Source organism: Mastigoproctus giganteus, chromosome 7, assembly GCF_048544385.1.
Source record: "Mastigoproctus giganteus isolate SK-2022 chromosome 7, ASM4854438v1, whole genome shotgun sequence".
In the NCBI taxonomy this organism is placed as follows: domain Eukaryota; kingdom Metazoa; phylum Arthropoda; class Arachnida; order Uropygi; family Thelyphonidae; genus Mastigoproctus; species Mastigoproctus giganteus.
This window is the reverse complement of record NC_143581.1, coordinates 18,192,178-18,216,042: the sequence shown is the minus strand read 5'-3', so window position 1 is coordinate 18,216,042 and position 23,865 is coordinate 18,192,178. Positions and strand designations below refer to the sequence as shown.

At 35.9% G+C, this 23,865-nt stretch overlaps 1 protein-coding gene across 1 annotated transcript in view; it reads right to left on the bottom strand.

Moving 5' to 3' along the window:
• The window catches only part of LOC150082595 (phagosome assembly factor 1), a 156,352-nt gene that overhangs the window by 90,155 nt on the left and 42,332 nt on the right, over positions 1 to 23,865 (bottom strand). The window contains exons 2-3 of the mRNA XM_090378706.1: positions 7,589 to 7,671; positions 4,411 to 4,494 (exon numbers count right to left, since the gene is read on the bottom strand). Coding sequence (XP_090234832.1) covers positions 4,411 to 4,494; positions 7,589 to 7,671 — 167 coding nt within the window. The remainder of the gene's footprint in view (positions 1 to 4,410; positions 4,495 to 7,588; positions 7,672 to 23,865) is intronic.

The window sequence follows — 23,865 nt, the reverse complement described above, 5'->3', positions numbered from 1 at the left end:
CACGAGGCTCTTGATCCACCATGAATGGTAACAAAAGTGCAGGCCGGTGGAGGCGGTTGTATGGCGTGGGGTATGTTTCACTGGCAGGAACTTGGACCCCTGGTGCATGTGGAACAATGTATCAGTGGTCTCCGCTCCACTACTGTCAATTGCTTTCTGACTATGTATGCCCCGCTATGTTACACTTTTTCCCGAATGGCGATGGTGTCTTCCACGGAGACAATGCAGCGAGCCATCGGCCTCTGAACTCCACCAATATCAATTCCATAGAGCACTTTTGGGACACTATGGAAAGGCATATCAGGTGTCTGGATACACCAATCACTTCCATACCCACAATGCTGACCACATTACACACAGCTTGGTTGGCCATACCTCCCGAACGCTTCCGACATCTTGTTGAATCAATGCCACGTCGGATAGCTGCTGTATTGAGGGCAAAAGGAGGACCTACGAAGTATTTGGTAGGTGGTCATAATTCAGTGATCACTCAGTGTATATCATTCACTGTAGTAAATGTATTTTTGCCATAACTAAAAAATTCAGATTTCTTCAAAGAAATAATCTGGTGGACATACACCACCAGATTTCTAATTTTAAAGGCTCTTCCTGTTCAAAGAATTTCTAAAATCTAAACGAATGCAAAAGATCACATTGATCTGATTTTTTAAATCAACTTATTTTTTCAATTATCAGCATAATTAGTGAATAAATCAAATCAAGACCACACTTAAAAACATACTGAAATTCACTTCCATGTAAATCCAATAGATATTTTAATTGTTTAATTTATTAATACCAGCATACTCATTTCTAGGTTAAGTGAAAATGTTTTCTAATAAAAAAAATCATGTAATAATGAAAACAGATGTGAACAACTATGCCGAACAGAGAAATGATATACAATAGAACGTCGATTATCCGGAATAATTTTAAAAGCTGATCTCTCTTCTCTTTTTTTATTAACGGTAGTACAGTAAACACTGGGTATAGTGATCACATTTGCAAATTGAATTTTGATTCTAATAAGTGAAAGATCAAGTTTACTACCAATTTATAACAGATTGTACAAACAAAAAGCCCAATAAACTGAAAACTGCAAATTGTTTTTATTGTTTTATAATTGTGACCTCTAGAATTCTATGCGACCTTCAGAAATGTGCTTTAGAAAAATATCACAGAGACTACTGGGTTTTCTCAGAAAATGAGTGAATTTCAGATTAGTTTAGCTTCAGTAAGAATAATATTGGCCTGAAACTGTGCAATTTATTATTTTTGTCAATTTTTTAAGGTAAAATGTGAATGAAAAGAAAACACATAGTTTTAACATTGCAACAAAAAACAAAAATTATTAATAGAATTAGAAAAGGTGAAAATCTCTCTAAAGAGTTTAATGTGGGGACTTCAACAATTTACGAGATCAAGTAGATTTCCAATGAATTTTTAAAATTCATAACAGAATATTAGTCGATTATGGATAGTGAAGGAGGATCTAGAAGGAAAAAGACTGTCAAAACCTGAAAATTCCGCTTTAGAGAGTGCACTTAATTTGTGGTTTCTTCAGAAGCGAAGTTTAGGTGAACCAGTGTCTAGCCCAATGCTGTGTGAAAAAGCATTGGATTTTAATCAAAAATTTAAGAGGTAATGAAGATTTTAAGGCAAGCACGGGTTGGCTGAAAAACTTTAAACTGAGACATGGCATATGTGAACTATTCAAGGCAAGAAACTTTCTGCAGATGAATCGGCAGCAGTGTCCTTTAAAAGTAAGTGTGCTTCAGTTATAGCAAATTACAAGAAAGAAAATATGGTGAAGGTAAAGAAAGCCAACACGAGAACTACAGGAAACTTTTAACTGTCAAAGATGTTTCCCGGTACCGCAGCTTCTCCATGCATTCTTAGTAAACAGATGGTGAGTGTTATCGGTAATGGCAGTAGAAGTCGATAACGATGTACTGATTAGTTTTTCTCATTATTAAAAGCAGATTATTGGAGTTCATGTGTGTAATGCCTTTGTGGCTGAAATTTACTTATGGGTACACCCTTCAGACTGTCTCAGTCTTAGGGTGTTTATCCCCCCTTCCCGCTGTTTTAACCGGATAAGAAAACGACTTCTACTGCAACTACAGATAACACGCACTGTCTGTAGAAGTCATTTTCATATTGAGCTAAAACAGCGGGAAGGGGGGGATAAACACCCTTAAGACTGAGGCAGTCTTTCAGCCCACTCATGAACTCTGATAATCTGCTTTTAATAATAAGAAAAAAGTAATCAATACATCACTATCGACTTCTACTGCCACTACCGATACCATGCACCATCTGTTTACCGAGAATGCAGGGAGAAGCTGTGGTACTGGGAAATGCTTTTGACTGGTAAAAATTTCCCGTGGTTCTCGCATTGGCGTTCTTTACCCTAGCAAAATTGTTTATAATGTTGATGAGACGGCTTATTATGTAAAGCGCTGTCGAGAAAAACCATAGCCACTAAAAGAGAAATGCCTGCACCAGGTTTTAAGATGAGAAAAGAATGAGTTACAATTGCTATGTGTGCAAATGCTACTGGGATGCACAAACTGACCATGCTCATTATTGGTAAGTCAAAAAAACTGAGAGCATTTAAAAATCTTTCTAATTTTCCTGTTTTGTATAAAAATGCCTGGATGGATGTTTCTGTTTTCCGAGATTGGTTTATAATTTTTTTTAAACTTAATTAATCTTAATTATTTAATTTAATTGTAATAAGGTAAGATTAAATTTATTTAATCTTACCTTACATTCACTTATCCGGAAGAGGTCTGACATCAATTATTCCGGATAACTGACTCTCTACTGTATATTTTATCAGTTTCTATGTTATTAAGCTAGACAATAGATAACCTGCATCTTGAGCTAAATTTAGCATTGTTTTTAAATATATAGAAGGAAGAGGTAGTCCTCAATTTAACCACAGTAAAATCTCAAAGATCTTACTATAAATTATATGGCCATGGGACACTTTGCCATAGTTTCCTCAAAACATCAAATCCTCTTAGTGTACTTATTTTCTCATGGGTTACCTCTGTCTGGCAGGTATTGTTATTTAAACTGTTACATCATAATAAATTTTTATAGCTAAAAGTTTACTTTTTTACTATTTATTTTTAATGTGATATTGGAAATAACATTATTAACTTCTTTGTGCCTTTGTTTCTTGATTGTAGACTTGGTAATTTAGCATACTGCTCATCTTAGAAAGGGTTCCTGAGCCTCAAGTATTTAATATAAAAAAATAAAAAAACCTGCTAACATTGAAAGCTTATATGATGCACAACTTGAATAACAGCATCTGTCGGTCATGATTAAGAGGCAATGAGAAATAACTGGATTCCTCCCCATCATGGAGGATGAGTGCAACTGAAATCAGAAACACATGCTTCAGGAAGTAATGGCAAAGTTTCCTATGTAAATTAATATAGTCGTGTAGTAATTTACACAACTGTATTAATTATTATTAATAGGATTAACTGTATTAATTATAATAAAAAAATCTATTACACAGTGGTTCCATTTCCCATCTTAATTCTTTCAATGGGATCACCACGAAATTTTTCTAAAGTGAGGGGATTTTTCTATACTATAATTGCCAAAGTGACAACATTTCTTATTTTCTCTGTTGAAACAATGCATAATTTTTCCATGGTGGATGATCTCTATGCTTTATTGACAGCAGAATCACACAATATTAATTTCAAGCATTAAATTTCAAATCCTGTAAACAATAAGTTACAATATTCCTGGATTACTGGGGTTCCACAGTAATTCATAAGGCATACCTTTTGCTATGTCAAAAATAATCACTGTTTTGGCTTCTTTACACAGCATGGAAAGTCAGAACTGTTTCATTATTCACATTGCTTTTTGTCATCAGAGATAACGCAATGAAGATCGCGTGCTATTTTGTGAGACAAATAGGTCTTGAAGCAAATTGTCATAGCTGTATCTCATATTTTAAGCAAATATCATAGTAATTGGATAAATTGGAGTAGTCTTTTGGAGATGCTATTTCTTTAAAAGTAATGGAGTTTCTTTAGGCATCTCACGGTTAAGGAAGTTTGTTCTGAGTCAATATTGATATTAAAAATGTAAAGAAAATTTTCAAAAAATTAATATTAAAAATTTAAAGTTTATGATTTTTCATATGAAAATTTTGACTAATGAATTGTGATCTGGGATTCCCTTGAAGTTTATTATAATGAGCTCATATTTCTCTTGTTCCGTATATAATCTATATGAAAAAAATGAAGAGCACCAGATTCTGATTGTGAAAGTGTAGTTCAATTTCTGACATTAAAAAATAAAAGCAAAACACCACCTTTTCTCTAGGTTTCTAAAATTTTGACACAATAAAGGATAACTGAAACTGTTTTTTACCTTAAGTCGTTGAGAAAGAGAATCAAATATGAGCCTTATTCCATCCTGAGAAAGATTTATTATAAGATCCATAGCAAGAGGATTCTGTAAAAAATAAAATTATATTATAAACTTAAAATGGAATCAATCATCTAACCTAAATATGTAAGAAATGTCTATTTTATCATATCAACTTTTAGCTGAATCCAGAAAACTTAACTGGATTCATATTTATCAACTGAGCCATTTCTTCCAAATAAACAAATAATGCACATATATGACAAGACGTATTGCATTTCATAATGTCATTATGAAATACAATAAACCATATTTTAACAACTTCCATCCACCCCTCAAACTCATATTTTTCAACTACACAATATTGGCTATTGAAAACTTTTGCTTACAAAAACAAACAGCGAAATTAAAACATATTGCAAGAAATCTAACATAAGGATGTAACATTCCTGTCAATATATATGCAAAATACAACATGTAATTCTTCATCTATCACCCGACATAAAACTTGAATCAGCAATGGCCACCTTCACTTTTTTCAGGAAATCTGCACTACAAGTCTATTCATAGAAATGATTCATTTTTTGCATTTAAAACCAAAATACACTAACAATTTACTTAACATCTGTTCTGTTCATTTTGCCAAGACTGAAAGGAAGCCAGCATTTTATACTCTACTGATAGAAACAATTTTAGATATTCTACCAATTTCAAAATTCCATCCATTTCACAAACACTGGCACAGCCCATTTGGCATGAATACTATTTTCTGTTTCGGTACTGGCTGATATATTATCCATTTGAAGAGCTTACAAATTGCATCTGCACTTCTCCATATGTGAAATGGATTTTTCTTTTTTTTGTTGGTCTGAGTAGGGGTATGACATCTACATTGGGGGGGGGGGAAATCAGCTGCACATTCCTAGTATGTTTTTCATTTCATTAATGATAGCGATGAGAATATGTAGGCATGTCTCCATATTCACATCACTACCATTAATATAAATAGTGATCTCTGCCATCTCAAAACAAATTCCAACACTATGAATTAAGGGATAAGTTCTCAGAGCCTTAGTCTGGCAGAAAGATATCTATAAGAGTAAAGTTGCCAAGTTCCGAAAAGTATAATATGGCCTAACTCTTCAATTAACAGTATGGAGGAAGGGGAGAGAATTTATAATTACTGTTACTGCCACTGACCATTCTACAGATGCTAGGTAACACGACTGGATTTAAGTAAAATTTGCAAGCTGCTTCATAAATGTTGCGCTTCATTAGACAAATCCAATCAAAATTTTCTTGCCATCTTTATAACTATACACACATAATGTTCTTTTCTTCTTTGGAGGTATGTTACTTAATACTGCATCCATAACTGCCATTTTCCCTCATAATAAATTTTTAAAGATTGGGATCTTTCAAAAAATTCAGAATTTCTTAACTATTTCCAACCACTCCATTGTCACAATCAAAATGTGATTGATCAGTTGAGGGAATGATGTCAAAATCTGCAGATGAAGATCTGGAGGGTTGTTAATTATCAATGTCAAACAGTGCTTCTTCAGGATAACTTGGATAGGCTTCAAGGGATGGTCAGAAAAGTAGAAGTTACGTTTTAATGCAGAAAAATCCAAGGTTTTCCCACTGGGGAATAGCAACCCCAAAATAACTTATACACTTGATAGGGATGAATTAAAAACAGTAGAAAAAGAAAAGGACTTGGGAGTTATGATATGAGTGGACATGAAGCTCTCTCTCTCTCTCTCTCCAAGTCCTGTAGACAAGCAGAAAGGAAGACCCATGGTGTCCTATAAATGATTTATTGAACACTTGGTTGTAGTGATAATGAGGTTATATTCTCACTTTGTAAGGCAAATGTAAGCTCACACTTGGAATACTGTGTCCAAGTGTGGAGACCATACCTAAAAAAAGGCATTGAACTTCTTTAAAGGATTCAAACATGGGCAACTCACTTGGTCAGATCTACAAAAGGGCAGCAGCCTTTTGAAGAAAGGTGAGGAAAGACTGTTGTTGTTGTTTGTTATTTAGGAGCATTAGCTACTAAGGCCATATTGCTCCGGTGATTTCCGCATCCTCCGTATTTGGTGGGCATGGGCTCGAACCCTGGTCTAATCAAGAAGCGTGTGCTACGCACTGCTGCTCCTGCCCACCTGGCTATGGAGGCGCCAGGAAAGACTGAATATGCCAGAGTCTTTATAAGGAAGGACTCAATACCAGCTACAGAGCTTGGAGACCAGGTGCCTTCGAGAGAACCTCATGAGATCTATAAGGCTCTGAGAGGGGATAGTAAAATGAATGAAGTTGAAATTTTCAGTTATAAATGATACTAGAACAAGAGGTCAAATTCAAATTATGGAGAAAGAGATTTAGACTGGATTGGTGGAAGTTTTCTTTTATCCAGAAATTTGTTAATTATAGCAACAAGTTGCCTCTGTAGGTAGTGAAGGCTGAAAGCTTGGAAAAATTCAAAGGACAGCTGAATGGTTACTGTATGAGGAGGAAAACATATATAAGATTGTTTCTTTCTTTTATATATATATATATATATATTTTTTTTTTTTTTTTTTATTTAGTTATTTATTTTATCTTTTTGGCTAGTGCAGCAAAAGCTTATGGCCTCCTTTCATTATGTGGCTAGTACTAATCAGCTGAAAACAGACATAGAAATACATCTATTATGCACAGAATATTATAAACAAATCCATGAAAATCTTAACCTTTTTTAAATATTTAAACTTTACTCTGATATTTGTTTTCTTACTACTAACTAGTTTTGCAAGGTACTATCTCATTGTTCTGTAATGAACCTTGATGCACTTCCTGTTTGCTCCTGACTGTCTAGAGGAGAAACCATATGCCATTTTAAATGCAAATTTATGTTGGCTAATAGATGAAGGCGATTGATTCTACAGCAAACAAAATCAGGAGGAAACATTAGCAGTACAATAACATTCCCAATCAAAAAATTACCAGCATATACTTTATACTGCAAACTGTAGGATATGAAAAAAGAAAGGATAATGTGCAGGTGAACCCAATATCTATTGTAACACTAAAAATTTTCAACTGAAGGTGTTTGTGTTTTTTAGATATGGTAATAAAAGTAATTTTCAGATATGGTAAGTAATGAAAGTAATAAAAGATTACTTCGGTAACTTACAAGTTCACTGTACAAAACTTGAATGCCCCTAATGGTCCGGAACTGTTGCTGGAGGACTTGTATAGCCTGGCTGAATGCCATGCCTAAAAAAAAGTTCACTTTTATCATATATTTTTATTGATGAATATTCAAAAACACAAATTTCATGCTAAATAATATCATAATATAATGAAAAAAGTAATAAAATTATAATACCTTATCAAAAAAGTGCTCTATTCTATCCATAAAAATGGGATGAAAAAATTAGATGTATTAAAGCATTTATATAATTTTAGAATTTATTCAATTAATACCTTTAAAGTTATTCCATCCATTTTAAATAGAAAGAAAGTATGCATATTGCAATTTGACTCTTGTTGAGATATATAACAATGAAAATAAAAGAAATCTATCAACTTCATTTATATTATTAAATAATTTTTCTCTTTACATTCCATGAAGACGATATAGGCTAGAGGAATTTACAATGATTTATAGTGAATAAACACGGCAATTCACTGCTAAATAACTGGCCAGTATTTTGCAGCATGAGCAGCGCACAGGGTTGAACACACATGTCTAATCCTGAGTGTTGAATGAAATAGTACCAAAAGGGATTTGTTTATTGCCATTCCAAATTAAATAATACAAATTCCATATCAAAAATGATATCAAATTCCTGTGATTTGGAAAAAGTGATTACAAAAGTCTTCAGTAACTGTATTGTTTCTAATGGCTGTGGAAGAATGACACAATGTTAAAAGAGGTGTTTTGTTATTTGTTGTTATTTGGTTTTTTTAGGAGCATTAGCAACTATGGCCATATTGCTCTGGGGATATGCTGGGGCCATTTCCTGACCTTTCTGCATCCTCCGTATTTGGTGGTCACGGGTTCGAATCCCGGTCTAATCAAGAAGGTGTGCTACGCACTGCTGCTCCTGCCCACCTGGCAACGGAGGCACCGAGGTGTTTTGTGAAAACTGACACAGTGGTTAAGGTTTGCTTGTCCTCACCATCTAGTACAGTTATAGAGAAAATTTAAATGTTTGTATATTCATTTGCTGTTACAAAAGAAGGGATATAAAATTCTAATCTTAAACGACAGGAATTTTAAAACATGTTGTTGTTGTTATTTGGTTTTTAGGAGCATTAGCAACTAAGGCCATATTGCTCCGGGGATATGCGGTGGTTATTGCCTGACCTTTCCGCATCCTCCATATTTGGTGGTCACAGGCTCGAACCCTGGTCTAATCAAGAAGCGTGTGCTATGCACTGCTGCTCCTGCTCACCTGGCTACAGAGGCGCCTCTTTTAAAACATGTAACTACTATTCATATAACCACAGTAATACAATACACTCTACTGGATAAAACCAAACATTTAAAAGCATTTTCAGCTAGCACATCTACATATAGTATAATCCTAACCTAAAAAAAAAGTTATATATATATATTAAAACAAAATTTTAATACTATATTAATTCTAATTAGTATTGTTATCCACCGGACAAGGACAGGTATAACCTTTCTACAGCATAACAGCCAATTTATGCCCAGTGGGATAACTATATACATATTTATATCCTCCCACAGTAGTGATTTTAATCCTTACAGTCCATTGGAATTTATTTTGACTATTAACTGGTAACTACGTATTGCATATACACATTACACTACTGGTGAAGCGTAATGTATATATGTGATATAGTTTTGATGGCAATAATATCAAACTATTACAAATTTAATACCCACAAATTGGGAACATGTAGACTTAAATAAATAGATTAATTAACCAATTATAATTAACACCAGACATGCAAAATAGACTAAATGGCACCCCAGCTACCTATAAATTTGGCGCCTGGACTGATTCACGGCTTTTCTTATAGAAACCATCATCCATAATGATTGCAGATAAATACCTATGTACTTTATACTGATGCATACCCGTCCTTTGGGCATGCATCAGGCTTTGGGTCCCAATTCCAGTTTGCTGTTAATACCAATCTAAAATTAAATAAATGTAATTTTCAGATATATTATAATTAGGATACATAAAAATAAATATGATAATGAATTTAGTAAAACTGTTATTGGGACTACAGAAACAGGTATGCATGAGACATTCATTTAATATGGCTATCTGTCTGCTCAGAGTCCCCGAGGAAGTTGTTTGTTTGTTTGTTTGTTATTTGGTTTTTAGGAGCATTAGCAACTAACGCCATATTGCTCCGGGGATATGCAGTGGTCATTCCCTGACCTTTCTGCATCCTCTGTATTTGGTGGTCACGGGCTCAAACCCCGGTCTAATCAAGAAGAGTGTGCTACGTACTGCTGCTCCTGCCCACCTGACTACGAAGGCACCCCCGAGGAAGTAGTAGAGAGATGATGGCCATGTGAATGAATGTAATATTTCCTATTTTTCCTCATTTTCCCATATTTTACTTTTTTCCCTCCTCCAACTTTTTATTCTTTAATAATTTCCTATTTCCTCAAACCTTTTATTTTCATTTTAAAAATTTACTTTTTATATTCCTTTAATTTTATTTCATTGAAATTTTTTCAACATAGATCTATAGGCAAACTGACAACTGCTAGCACACCAAATTGCTAGACAGCACAGTTAGGCAACAATGCCTAAATACCTCCCACCCAAATATAAATTACACCACAAATGCAAACCCAAAATTAAATAGAATCATGCCCTAATACTATTAACTTGCTTATAATATTTAATTGATAATTTCTACAATAGCATTAATGCCACATAACTACAACCACATTACAACAAAGTTTATTCATTATAGAATAAAAACTTAAAATCAGCGATTAAGTATATAAAATGCTGTTAGTACCCTTGTTATGCTAGTAGCTACAGGGAGAGCAGTTCAAATAATTTGTATTTAATACCTTAAGATTTTATATATACTAATTAGGCCTCATTACAGGAAGCATTAAAGACATTAGTGGCCGTTAGCTTTAAATTCCTACTTCTAATTAACTACCATGCACAGAACAATGACATGTAACAACATGCTTTACAGGTATCACAGTAGAAATTGCACCCTGGGCTTAGACATGACCGCGACGGACCCGTTAATTACTGAAATCGGTGAAAGAGCATTCAATGCCTCCAACCCACTGGTGATTAATAAGAAATCCGAAGGTGCCTACAGAAACAAATTCTTCCCTTATATAGACAGTCTACACCCATCAGAACCAGCTAAAATTTAGGAAATGTACAAGTAAATTATGCATGACATGTCTATACATGCACAACAAACACAACCCTACAATAGAAAGTGCCCCAGTTTTTGCCATATGCAAAATGCCATATACCTCATTACCTGCAAAGAATGCAGGATCCAATACATTGGACAAACTAGTACAAACTGCATATAAGATTAAATCTACATAGATCACAAATTAAGAAATTTGGAGAAAGACCCACAAAAAAGCAAAACTACAAAAGCTATACACCAATGAGATAGAACTAAAACACTTTCAAAAACACAAGTTCAACAATATATTAATAGCTATACTAACTATAGAAAAAAAACACTGAAAAAAGGGAAATATTGGAAGACCTCTTTATATTACAATATAAAGAGGTCTTCCAATATTTCCCTTTTTAACCCATATGGGTAAAGAGATTTATTAGCATTAGTAGAGGCACATGATGAAAGGAAGCAAGCTTATACAGCACTAGCCAAAAAACCCCTTTCCATTTCACTGATTCATTCATTCCAAATGTTTGTCTAGCTCTGCCTTGAATTTATTTAAGCTATCAAGTTCCACAACAACAGATGGAAGTTTGTTCCAGCAATCAACTACTCACTGGCTAAAGGCAAACTTCCACACATCTATTATACAACTGTCTTTCCTCAGATTGAATCTATGCCCCCTCAGGTTTGTAATCTGAGTAAGAGGAAGAATCCCATCAGCATTAAGCCTACTCAATCCATTCAAGGCCTTATACACCTCAATCAGATCGCCTCACAGGTGCCTAGTCTCCAGACATTGCAATTTGCAGAACTTAAGCCTTTGTTCATAAGAGCACCCCTTTATTCCCTTCACCAGTCTTGTTGCCCTTCTTTGTACTTGTTCTAGCAACACTACATCCTTCCTAAAATGAGGCTTCCAGACCTGTATGCAGTACTCAAGGTGTGGCCTGACCATTGCCTTATACAAGGGGTTAATCACCTCCTTATCCTTGCTCGCAAAATTCCTGTATATCATTGACAAGACCCAATGACCTACACTGGTAGCCTGTCTGCACTGCTCAGAAAACTTCATATTATTACTATTATTATTATGAATAGCCATATGATGCAAGGAAGCCTGAGGCTTATGCTGCACCAGGAAAAAAAAAAGTTCCTGAGTTACCCTGAGAGAGAGAGAGAGAGAGAGAGAGAGAGAGAGAGAGAGAGAGAGAGAGATGTTTGGTTTTTAGGAGCATTAGCAACTAAGGCCATATTGCTCCGGGATATACGGTGGTCATTCCCTGACCTTTCCGCATCCTCCGTATTTGGTGGTGACGGGCTCGAACCCCGGTCTAATCAAGAAGCGTGTGCTACGCACTGCTGCTCCTTCCCACCTGGCTACGGAGGCGGCAGAGAGAGAGAGAGAGAGAGAGACAAAAGTAGAAGGGAATCACCAAGAAAGAGAAGAATGATGATATCCAGCTCAGGATATCTGACTGCACAATTACCCCAAGGTCTCTTTCATTCTCCACTACCCTGATTTCAACACCACATAGTTGGTACATTTCTCTGAGGTTACTGCTACCCATATGCAGTACTTTGCATTTGTCAATGTTAAATTTCAGTTGCCACTTCTCAGCCCATCTACCCAACTTTTCCAAATCCTGTTGCAGCAATACCCTGTCATTACTGTTATTAACAACGCTGCCACCCTTTGTATTGTCTGCAAACTTTGACATTAAGCTTGATATACCTTCATCAATATCATTGATAAAAATACAAAACAACAATGGGCCCAACACCGAACCCTGAAGGACACCACTAATAACATTAATCCATGTAGTGCAGTACACATGACCACCACTCTGTCTTCTCCCACTCAACCATCCTTTTATCCATTGTAGCAACTTGCCCTTAAGGTCATACTACTCCAATTTGTACAATAGTCTTCCATGTGCAACAGTATCAAAAGCTTTCCTGAAATCCAAGTATATGATATCAAAATTATTTTTTTGCATCCAGTTCATTTGTGACCACATCATAGTATCTAATCAAATTGGTTAGACAATACTTCCCCTTGACAAACCCATGCTGTCTCTGAATTATTGTGCAGTCTTGTCTAAATGATCCTGCAATGCCTCTTTAACCAGTGACTCCATTATTTTCCCTGGAACAGAAGTCAAACTAACAGTCAGCAATTACTTGTGTCACCCTTTGATCCCCCTCTGTGAATTTGAGATACATTTGCACATTTCCACTCTGTGGGGACTTCCCAAGTCCAAGGGTGCTCTTATAATTATGGCTAATGGTTTGCTTACTTCCTTTGCTGTCTCCACTAATATAACTGGATAGATCCCATCCACTCCAGATGCCTTTCTTATGTTAAACTTCAGCAGTTTCTCCTCCACTTTGCTCTCAGTTATTACAAAATCATTTAACTCCCTGTTAGAGTTTGATAAACATCTGGCCCTCTCCTCCTTGAATAACTCCTCATGTGTGAATGTAGATGCAAAATACTCATTTAGTTCGGCAGATATCTGAGAATGATCATCTACAGTCAAACCATTGATACCAAGTGGACAAATCTCTTTCATCCTCTTCCTTTTAGAGTTTATATAAGTAAAGAAGTCTTTGCTGTTTTTCTTTGCATCCTTTGCCAAAGATTTTTCATAATCTGCCTTCGCTTGCCTAACCTCCTTTGTGACTTGATTATCGATTAGCTTGTATCTACCATAGGCTTCTGTGTCACCTGACAATTTATGTGCATCCCATGCATTTTTCTTCTCTGCCACAAGTCTCATTAATTCATCTGACATCCATTTGGGCCTGAACCTAGGGCAGTATTTCTTAGTTGGAACAAAAAGCCTAGTAGCTTCCAAGATTACTTCCTTGAATGCTTACCATTTAGAATTTGCTGTTAGTAACATCATCAGTTGGTCCCACTGTATAGAACCTAAAAAATCTCTGAGACCACTGTAGTCGCCTTTACAAAAGCAAAAACCCTTCCCTTTACCCCTGATGGTCGTTACATCTTTAAGCAAATCCCACATCAGTATACTGTGATCGCTGCTACCTAGTGGTTCCTTTATCTGTAAATTCTTAATGCATGAATAATCACTGCTGATAATCAGATCAAAAGTGTTACTCCCTCTTGTTCCCTCTCCAACTGCTGTAGAAAACAATCATCCAATAAATCCACAAAAGCCTTGCTCTAATGTGTGCAAGTCATCAACCCACAAGTTCCAGTCTATATCTGAGAAGTTAAAATCCCCCATTATAAGACACTCTGATTAGCATTAGCAAGGGCACATGATGCAAGAAAGCAAGCTTATATAGAATCAGCCAAAAAAAAAACACCCCTCCACCGCTCCAAATGTTTGTCTAGTTCTGCATTGAATCTATTTAAGCTATCAACTTCTACAAAGACAGATGGAAGTTTGTTCCAACAATCAACCACCCGCTGGCTAAAGGCAAACTTCCGCACAGCTATCCTACAACTATCTGTCCTCAGTTTAAATTTATGCCCTCTCAGGCAATTATTCTGAGCAAGAGAAAGAACCCCATCAGCACTGAGCATGCTCAAACCATTCAAGGCTTTATACACCTCAATCAGATCACCTCGCAGGTGTCGTCTCCAGACACTGTAATTTGCAAAGCTTAGGTCTTTCTTTGTAAGAGCAACCCTTTGTTCCATTCGCTAATCTTGCTGCCCTTCTCTATACTTGTTCCAACAGCTCTACGTCCTTCTTAAAATGAGGCCTCCAGACCTGTATACAGTACTCAAGGTGTTGCCTGACCATTGTCTTATACAAGGGGCTAATCACCTCCTTATCCCTGCTTGAAAAATTCCTGTATATCATTGACAAGATGCCATGAGCTACTCTTGCAGACTGTCTGCACTGCTCAGAAAACTTCATATCTGCCTGCACAATTACCCCCAGGTCCTTTTCACTCTCTATCACTGTCAGTGTAGTTTGTAATTTGATTTATTTAGGAGCATTAGCAACTAAGGCCATATTGCTCCGGAGATATGCGGTGGTCATTCCCTGACCTTTCTGCATCCTCTGAATTTGGTGGTCACAGGCTCGAACCCCGGTCTAATCAAGAAGCATGTGCTACGCACTGCTGCTCCTGCCCACCTGGCTACAGAGGTACCAATGTCAGTGCAGTACCACACAGTTGATACGTTACTTTGGGGTTGCTGCTTTCCATATGCAGTACTTTACATTTGTCAATTTTAAACTTCAGTTGCCACCTCTCAGCCCATCTGCTCAACTTTTCTATATTCTGTTGCAGCAGCGTACAGGTCAGACAAGATTTCCCCTTGACAAACCCATGATGTGTCCAAGATATAACTGAAGTCTTGTCTAGATAATCCTGCAATGCTTCTTTAACCAGTGCCTCCATTAATTTCCCTGGAACAGAAGTTAAACTAACAGGTCTGTAATTACCTGTGTCTCCCTTTGATACTCCTTTGTGGATTGGTGTCACATTGTCACATCTCCAGTCCATGGGTACCTTCCCCGAGTCCAAGGAAGCTCTCATAATTATGGCTAAGGGTTTGCTTACTTCCTTTGCTGCCTCCTTTAATATAACTGGATAGATTTCATCCACCTCAGGTGCCTCTTTTATGTTTATCTTCAACAATTTCTCCTCCACTTTACTCTCAGTTATTACAAGATTATCTAGCTTACTGCCAGAGTTTAATACAACTCTGGCATTCCCCTCCCTGAATAACTCCTCATGTGTGAATGTAGATGCAAAATATTCATTTAGTTTGTTAGCTACCTGAGCAGGATCATCAACAGTTGACCATCAATATCAAGTGGACCAATAAGATTCATCCCCTTCTTTCTAGAGTTTACATAAGTAAAGAACTCTTTGCTGTTTTTCTTTCCATCCTTTGCCAAAGATTTCTCGTAATCTGCCTTTGCCTGCCTAACCTCCTTCGTGACTTGTTTACTGGCCCACTATTTCCTGTATAATTGTTCACTGTACTCATCAAAGTCATTAGGCCTATAACAAACTCCTACCCTCATTTTTGCTTTCCCAGTTCTTATGTCACACTAAACTGACTCAACATTGCACTGTCCATCTATGTCAACCGGATGCACTTCCTCAGATTTTATGTGTTTCTTAACTAACAGCATAACCCCTCCTCCCTTCCTATCCTTTCTGTACACATTGTACTCCCCAAATAACAATTCTGCATCCCTTATATCTGAGTGGCACCAAGTCTCTGATATCCCAACAATATCTGCCTTGGATATCTTAACCAGCACTTCAAATTCATCAAATTTGTTTACTCACTCCTAGCACTGGTGTATGTGCAAGTATAGATGCACCTGTTCTTACTCTTAGTTACTCTAACAGAGCCCATGTATTTACTTATTTCATGACTCCAAGCAGTTCCTGAAATCCCCAGCAACTGGCTTTCTGGGCTGCTGCTCATTCCAATAGAAGCAGTGCAAGAATCAGTTCCACCTCTGCCTGCAGCTACTGTTAACCTATTAGTCTGTGAATTCCCCCCCCCAAGCTATCAGTTTTCCAACCCACGTAACATTGCCTCGATAGCATCGGCAAATATTCTTGCACCCTTTCTATTTAAGTGTATCTCATCCGTGTAGAAGCAATCCCTCCTGTTAACAAGTACAGACCATGCTGCGAAAAATTCTATACCGTGAGCCCTGCACAATCTCTCCAGGGCCATTCATCTTATATTACAAGATAAATTTCTTTACCCATATGGGTTAAATAAAAGGTTTAACGGCAGTAACTTCACCTACAACGGTGCAAGGCAGTGCACTTATACACTATTTCAGTTAGCTAAAAATATATATGGCAATGCTCTAAGAAACAACAAAATTAAACAAGAATACAACTACAACAGAACGTCCACAAAAACTTGACAACTTTGAAATGCTGCTCACCGAATGGGATAACGATCCTATTAATATTAAAACGAATCATAACACACTATTTGCACTAAATCATAGCAAACTAAAAGCTCTAAATAAGATCTGCCTACGATACTCCTTCAAAAGCTTACATCTAAAACACACCATTGAAGACATAATTAAATTTAACATTGGATACACCAACCCTGAAAATAAAGCAAAAGAATACTGCATAATAAAATATCAAAATCGCATATTTGGCCATTTTAACCTTAGAGATGTTATTGATAAAACCACAAAATAACTACCTATTGACAAAATTAATATAGAGATCATGCATAGATATGTAAGGCCCACTGGACTAGCTATATGCAATTACAAAAGCACAATAGCAAACATGAATAAAATTGAACACTCTTGCTACTGCAAAGAAACCAAATATAAAGCATTTATAGATCTGCATCACATACTTACAGGCAACCTTAATATAGTTGAGGATAATAAATTAAAAGAAATCATGGGTAAAGGTATGAAATTCAGACCTTAACACCCATACCAACCTAAAAAACATACAAAGTTCAATTAGAATGGATCTACTACAGTTTGCATAAATATTAGCCTATAAATACAATACAACTGTGGAAGCTTTTCAAAGGAGGATTTATACCACTTCAGATCACATAATGGAAAGATTTAGATACATGTACAGTACCGTACCAATATAGCTACAAACAACACAACCTAAAAAGATTAAATAAAAATATTAAAGACTTGTTTACCAGCACAGACAAAGCTAATAACAACTTCAGTATAATTTGCAAAAATTTTTACTCAGACACACTCAAAAAAGAATTGAACAACAGCAAAACATAAAATTACCAACTCCACCCTTAGTATCATTACAAAAAAACTAATAGCCGTGCACAAAAAAGTAAAATTAAAAATTGATAATACTAGATTTCCATTCGTTTATTGGATCACGAAGTTCCATAAAGTCCCTGTAGACAGCAGATTCATCACCACATGTAGAAACAGCTACATTAAAAACTACCACAGTAAAAAACTGGAGGCCAAACTAAGCTTAATAACCATCAACCTCATCAATGCTAAATTCATTTCAGACAATATAAACTTTATAGAATATGTAAAAAATAATAATATCAGCCAAGTATACTCCTATGATTTCAAAAATCTATTTACCAGCATATCACACGATAATTTAAAAAAAGTACTACTTTACTATTATAAAGAATACCAGGAAATTCAAAGCTGTAATAAACAATACTGGCTAGATCTAATAACCTTGTGTGTAATTAACAATTACATACTTATGGGCGATAGTATCTATGTGCAAAGTAGAGGTGTGGCAATGGGAGCAAGCAGCTCGTGTTCCATTGCCAACCTCTACTTGCACTACTATTAAAGCAAAATAAAACAGTATAATATTCTTCAGATATATTGGTGATGTTTTAGTTGTCAATTACAATAAATTCAATAATTGGCATTGAAAATATATCCCCTAGACCTGACTATCAAACACACCAATCCAAATGGCCACCTCCAAGCCATATACCTCGATAGTGAAATCATTATTAAAGAAAATATAGTCTTCACCTGGCACTATGACAAACGAGAACACTTCAACTTCCAAGCCATTAAACTTAGAAACTGGGAGACAAATTTAGCAAACAGATACATGGCGACGTAATCAAACCAACAGAATAATACGCATCTATAAAAACCAGGAAAATATGCTGGGCGCATTAATAAAACTAAAAGCTAATTTAATTAAGAATAAAATGCCAGTTAAGTTTATCAGATCCCATATAAATGCAGCTATTCAAGCCAACTTAATCATACATCACCCTGACATCAATCCTAATAGGGTCACAGAGCTACTTTTTTTCCCCCATTAGACGCCCAGGTTTATTGTGCTCAGACAAGGCTCATTGACTGATCACACTGTAACTGGGATGTCCAAATTCAAACCCTAAAACGAAAACTATAATAATAATTCACAGGCAGACCCTGGCTGGATTAAACTGCCTACCGATCCCCTACTTTAGCCACATAATAACTTAAGGGGACTATTTCCCAACATATTTTACTCGATAATTATATAATTGGCATCAAAACTATATCACATATGCACATTATGCTTTACCCTGCCACCAGTTAATAGTAAAAATAAATTCCAATGCACAGTAAAGATTAAATCAATACTTTAGAAGGATGTAAATATGTACAGTATATAGTTATCCCACCAGGTATAAGTTGGCTGTTATGCTGTAGAAAGGTTATACCAGTCCTTGTCCAGTGGATAACAATACTAATTAGAATTAATATAGTATTAAAATTTAGTTTAAGGTTGTATTAAAATGTATTATTACAATTTATTCCTATATGTATTTACCTCTAATCCTAATGAACTATTACAAATTTAATACCCACAAATTGGGAACATGTAGACTTCAATAGATTAATTAATCGATTATAATTATAATTAATGCCAGACGTTCAAAACAGACTGGATGGTGCCCAGCCACCTATAAATTCGGCACCTGGACTGATTCACAGCTTTTCTTATAACGACCACCATCCATAACGATTCCAGGTAAATACCTACATACTTTATACTGATGCATACCCGTTGGGCTTTGGGTTCCAATCACAGTTTTTTGTGAATACCAATCTAAAATTAAATTAGTATAATTTTCAGATATATTATAATTACAATACCTAAACCTAAATATGATAATGAATTTAGTAAAACTGTTATTGGGACTACATAAACAGGTATGCATGAGACAATTCATTTAATATGGCTATCTATTAGCTCAAAGCCCCTGAAGAAGTAGTAGAGAGATGACCATGTGAATAAATGTAATATTTCCTATTTTTTCCATTTTTTACTTTTTTCCCTCCTCCTTCTCTAACTTTTTATTCTATAATTAAATAATTTAATAATAATTAAATAATTATTTAATAATAATTAAATAATAGGAAATTAAATAATTTCCTATTTCCTCTAATCTTTTATAATTTAATATTTCTCAACATAGATCTATAGGCAAACCAACGACTACTAGCACACCAAATTGCTATACAGCACAGTTAGGCCATGATGCCTGAAATGCCCCCCACCCAAATATAAATTGCACCACAAATTCAAACTCAAAAATTAAATAGAATCATGCCCTAATATATATAAATTTCACTATATGTAATATGAACTGAGCAAGAAATTTCTCAGATTAACTGTTTAATCTTAAAAGGTATTTTGTATATGTACTGTTTGTGAATGTTGCCACATACTTTCAAGGCTATTATATCAGGAAAGCAACAAAAGGCTCAAACAGAACTTAAATAAATATTTTGAAAATCCAAAAACCATTCTAGGAAACTATGTCAAAATCATAAATACTGATATAAAATTGAATTCATCTAAAAGGGGAAGAAAAAAAATTATATATATAATATTGATAAAAATAAGATGTAATGAAATTTCTGAAAGTGTTAACAAACAGGAAAGGTATTAAAAAAATAAATATCAAAAGAAGTTTGCAAAGCATGTGCAACTGTAATAAATACTGTTGAAACATGATTTTTAGTAATACTGCAAGAGAGAGAGAGAGAGATTTGGTTGCTGCACATTTCTTTGCTCATCTTTTTATCAAGTGATTATAATAATAGTAACTAGGTGGCTTTGCCCCCTGCTTGCTTTGCTCGCCCACCCCCCGTGCACGCCTTTCTACGTAAAATGTAGAGGTATACAGAGTAAGTCAAATCTTTTCTACACAAAAGATACACCTGTCAAAATGCACTGGTCAATACCTAATCAGGAAATGACATATGTAATTATTTACATGTGCATTTTCAGGGTCGAATAAATATCACAGTAAAACTCCAGAACGGTGTATACCCTCCAACATGGCAGCAAGCAAAACAGTGGGAAAGTAGTGACTCCCATATTTCGACAAACAGACAGGAACAAAGCAGTGATTGGCAGATGCCACGGCTTTCATAGCACACTGTCTTCCTAGGGTGTTTTCCCCCACATTTGCCGGTGTCTTTAAATCGGGAACTCATTTCCCCATTTTAAAACAGCGGGATGGAGGGATAAACACCCTACCTAAGCTAAGCCCCCCCTCCTTGATGACACAAAACAATCAGAAAAGGGAGGTTACTTCACCTGTCAACTATTGCTGTCTTCCTCGCTTTAATTGAACTACCAACCAATATCATCACTACGTAATTATTTACCTGCATTTACATAGGTTACTTAGGAAAAGGCCTTTTGCTTCGGGTTTCATAATACATGAGGAATATTGTTGCATCCGAAAGAGCAGGACTAAATTTTTAACTGAAATATTTACAAACTATACAAATATTTAAAATATTTACAAAATACAAAACCACAGTATTTACAAATATACAATATTCATTAATATACAAAAAACGTTACAATGGAACATCAAATGTTAGACAGAGAATCACGTGCACAAGGTTGGTGAATGTTATGGAGGCAGTTGGCAATAATTAATTGCATTTGTAGTGACGTAATTGCCTCACCTCTTCTCCCATTGGCTCGAATAAATATCACAAGGAGGAAAAAACGTTTTTAATGTACAGATAGATAAAGAGTTCATCACATCAAATTTCAAACTGAATAGGCAAGAAAGAGTAAACATGCAGAAGTAAAGATGTTTAAAAAAGATGGGAAAATGGTAAGCAGAGCTATTATACCTGGCACTTTATGATGCTAGGAGAAAGAGCATTCTCTCGCACCCAACCCATCAGAGTAGACAAATTAAGCCATGAATTGTGATGTCCAGTTTCAAAAGTGATGACTAACAGGCAATCCTTGCTGAAACCAGTTTTCAAACTGGGTTCCACGAAACCCTAGGGAGAGCCCCGTATGAGTCCATTGTGTTAGACCTACACCTAACCTGCACTCAAAGGCACTGGAAGTCTACATAAACCCAACCAACATTATTTCTACCCACAAAACAAAAAGGACATATTAAAAAAATTGTCCTAAATTTTTTACACATCAATAATAATACAAAAATCAATTATCAACAATATTAATATTTTTAATGTATAAAATGCACAAAAAGGTTAAAAACAAAGTTAAATAGAGAAAAATGTAATGAAAATATATTCATAAATACAATTAATTTTATACATTTCTGCTATGCAGAAAGAGGACGCAACCATCAGCAGTTTCTAGGTTAAACTGTATTCTTCTTTCTTGTATGTATCTTTCTTGTATCCAGATGCAGAAAATGTATCTTTCTTGTATCCAGATGTATCTTTCTTGTATCTTTCTTGTATCCAGATGCAGAAAAATCTCTTTCACTGAGTACACTGCTGCTGGCAGGAATGGCAAGGATTAAATGAGCCACAGCTGCAAGGTTTGGGAGGGTGAACTTTTTTTCCCACCACTTCAACAACTGAAAATTTCATTGTGATATAATTTTGAATTTCATTAGATGGAGGTTCAACATTTTCATCACTTGAATCTTCAACTTCAAAAGAATCTTCCTTCCAACCTTTTCTTTCTGTTGAACCTTTTAATTCAAGATTTTCAGTGTCATATGGCAATGAATTATTTATAAAAACTGGAATCACACCCAACCCACAGGCAGCAAAATTACCTGAGAAATTACCCACAGGTACCCAAATGGATGAAGGACTCTACTCTATAGTTCTGTGATGTTTTTAAATAAGAACTGGTGTGAAAGAGACATAGAGAAGGGATAAGAAATTTCAAATCTTAATGACAGAAATCTTGGCACATGTAATTGCTATTCAAATATATATACAATAAAATAAGATAAAGAGAAAATTTAGTTTTAACGTTATGTGCAGAACTGAGAGGAGATTTGATGATGTAAGATAATTCTTTATTAATTTTTATTATTGTTTATGATTTTAGCATTGCTTATTTAATGATAATTTTTGGCACTTAATTCTTTAACATGCAACTCACTTAGGTTTTCAAATTCTTTACGCTTTTATTCTTACTGCTTCCTTATTCTTCCTTCTATCCTATATTTCTAGTAGTTTGGAAATTTATGCAATGACCACTACACCTAACTTACATTATCATATTTCATACATCTGTAATATATACACTGAGTGATCACTGAATTATGACCACTTACCTAACTCTTCGTAGGTCCTCATTTTGCCGTCAGCAGCTATCTGACATGGCATTGATTCAACAAGATGTCGGAAGCATTAGGGAGGTATGGCCAACCAAGCTGTGTGTAATGCACCCAGCAATGCAGGTATGGGGGTGATTGGTGTATCCAGACACCTAATATGCTTTTCCATAGTGTCCCACAAGTGCTCGATGGGATTGATATCGGTGGAGTTCGGAGGCCAATCGATATGCTGGAAGTCAGAACTGTGTTCCTCAACCATTCCTGCACATCAAGTGCCCGATAGCTCAGCGCACTGTCATCTTGGAAGATGCCATCGCCATTCGGGAAAAAGTGTAACATAGCAGGGTGTACACAGTCAGCGAGCAGTTGACGATAGCAGAGACCAGTGATACGTTTTTCCACATGCACCAGGGATCCAAGTTCCTGCCAGTGAAACATGCCCCCACACCATACAACCGCCTCCACCGGCCTGCACTTTTGATACCATGCATGATGGATCAAGAGTCTCATGTTGTTGATGCCAAATCCGTACATGACCATCCATGGTGTGGAGCAAATAATGTGACTCATCCAACCAACACACCTTCTTCCAGTCTTCTAACATCCAACTTGCATGCTCTTTGCACGAGGCGAGTCTTTTACACCGATGAACCTTAGTTAGGAGAGGATACCGTCTGGTTGTCTGCTGGTATAGCCCATATGTGCAAGCGTGTGATGCATGGTCATGCCAGATATTGTTCCGCGTTGGCCCATGTTGTATTGGGTAGTCAACTCTTCAACAGTGCTGCGCCTGTTCGCCTGTATGAGTCGTTGGACCCGGTGCTCACCTCTAACATCAACCTTTCGCTAACCTTTGCAGTTTTTCCATCGGGTCATTGTTTGACCATTTTTACGTCAGTCCTGGTACACTTTAAATACGGCGGCTCTCGAACACCCCACTAGTTCAGCCGTTTGGGAAATTGAGGCACCAGCTCGTCGAGCACCCACAATCTGTCCTTTATCAGAGTCTGAGAAATTCTTCCTTTTAC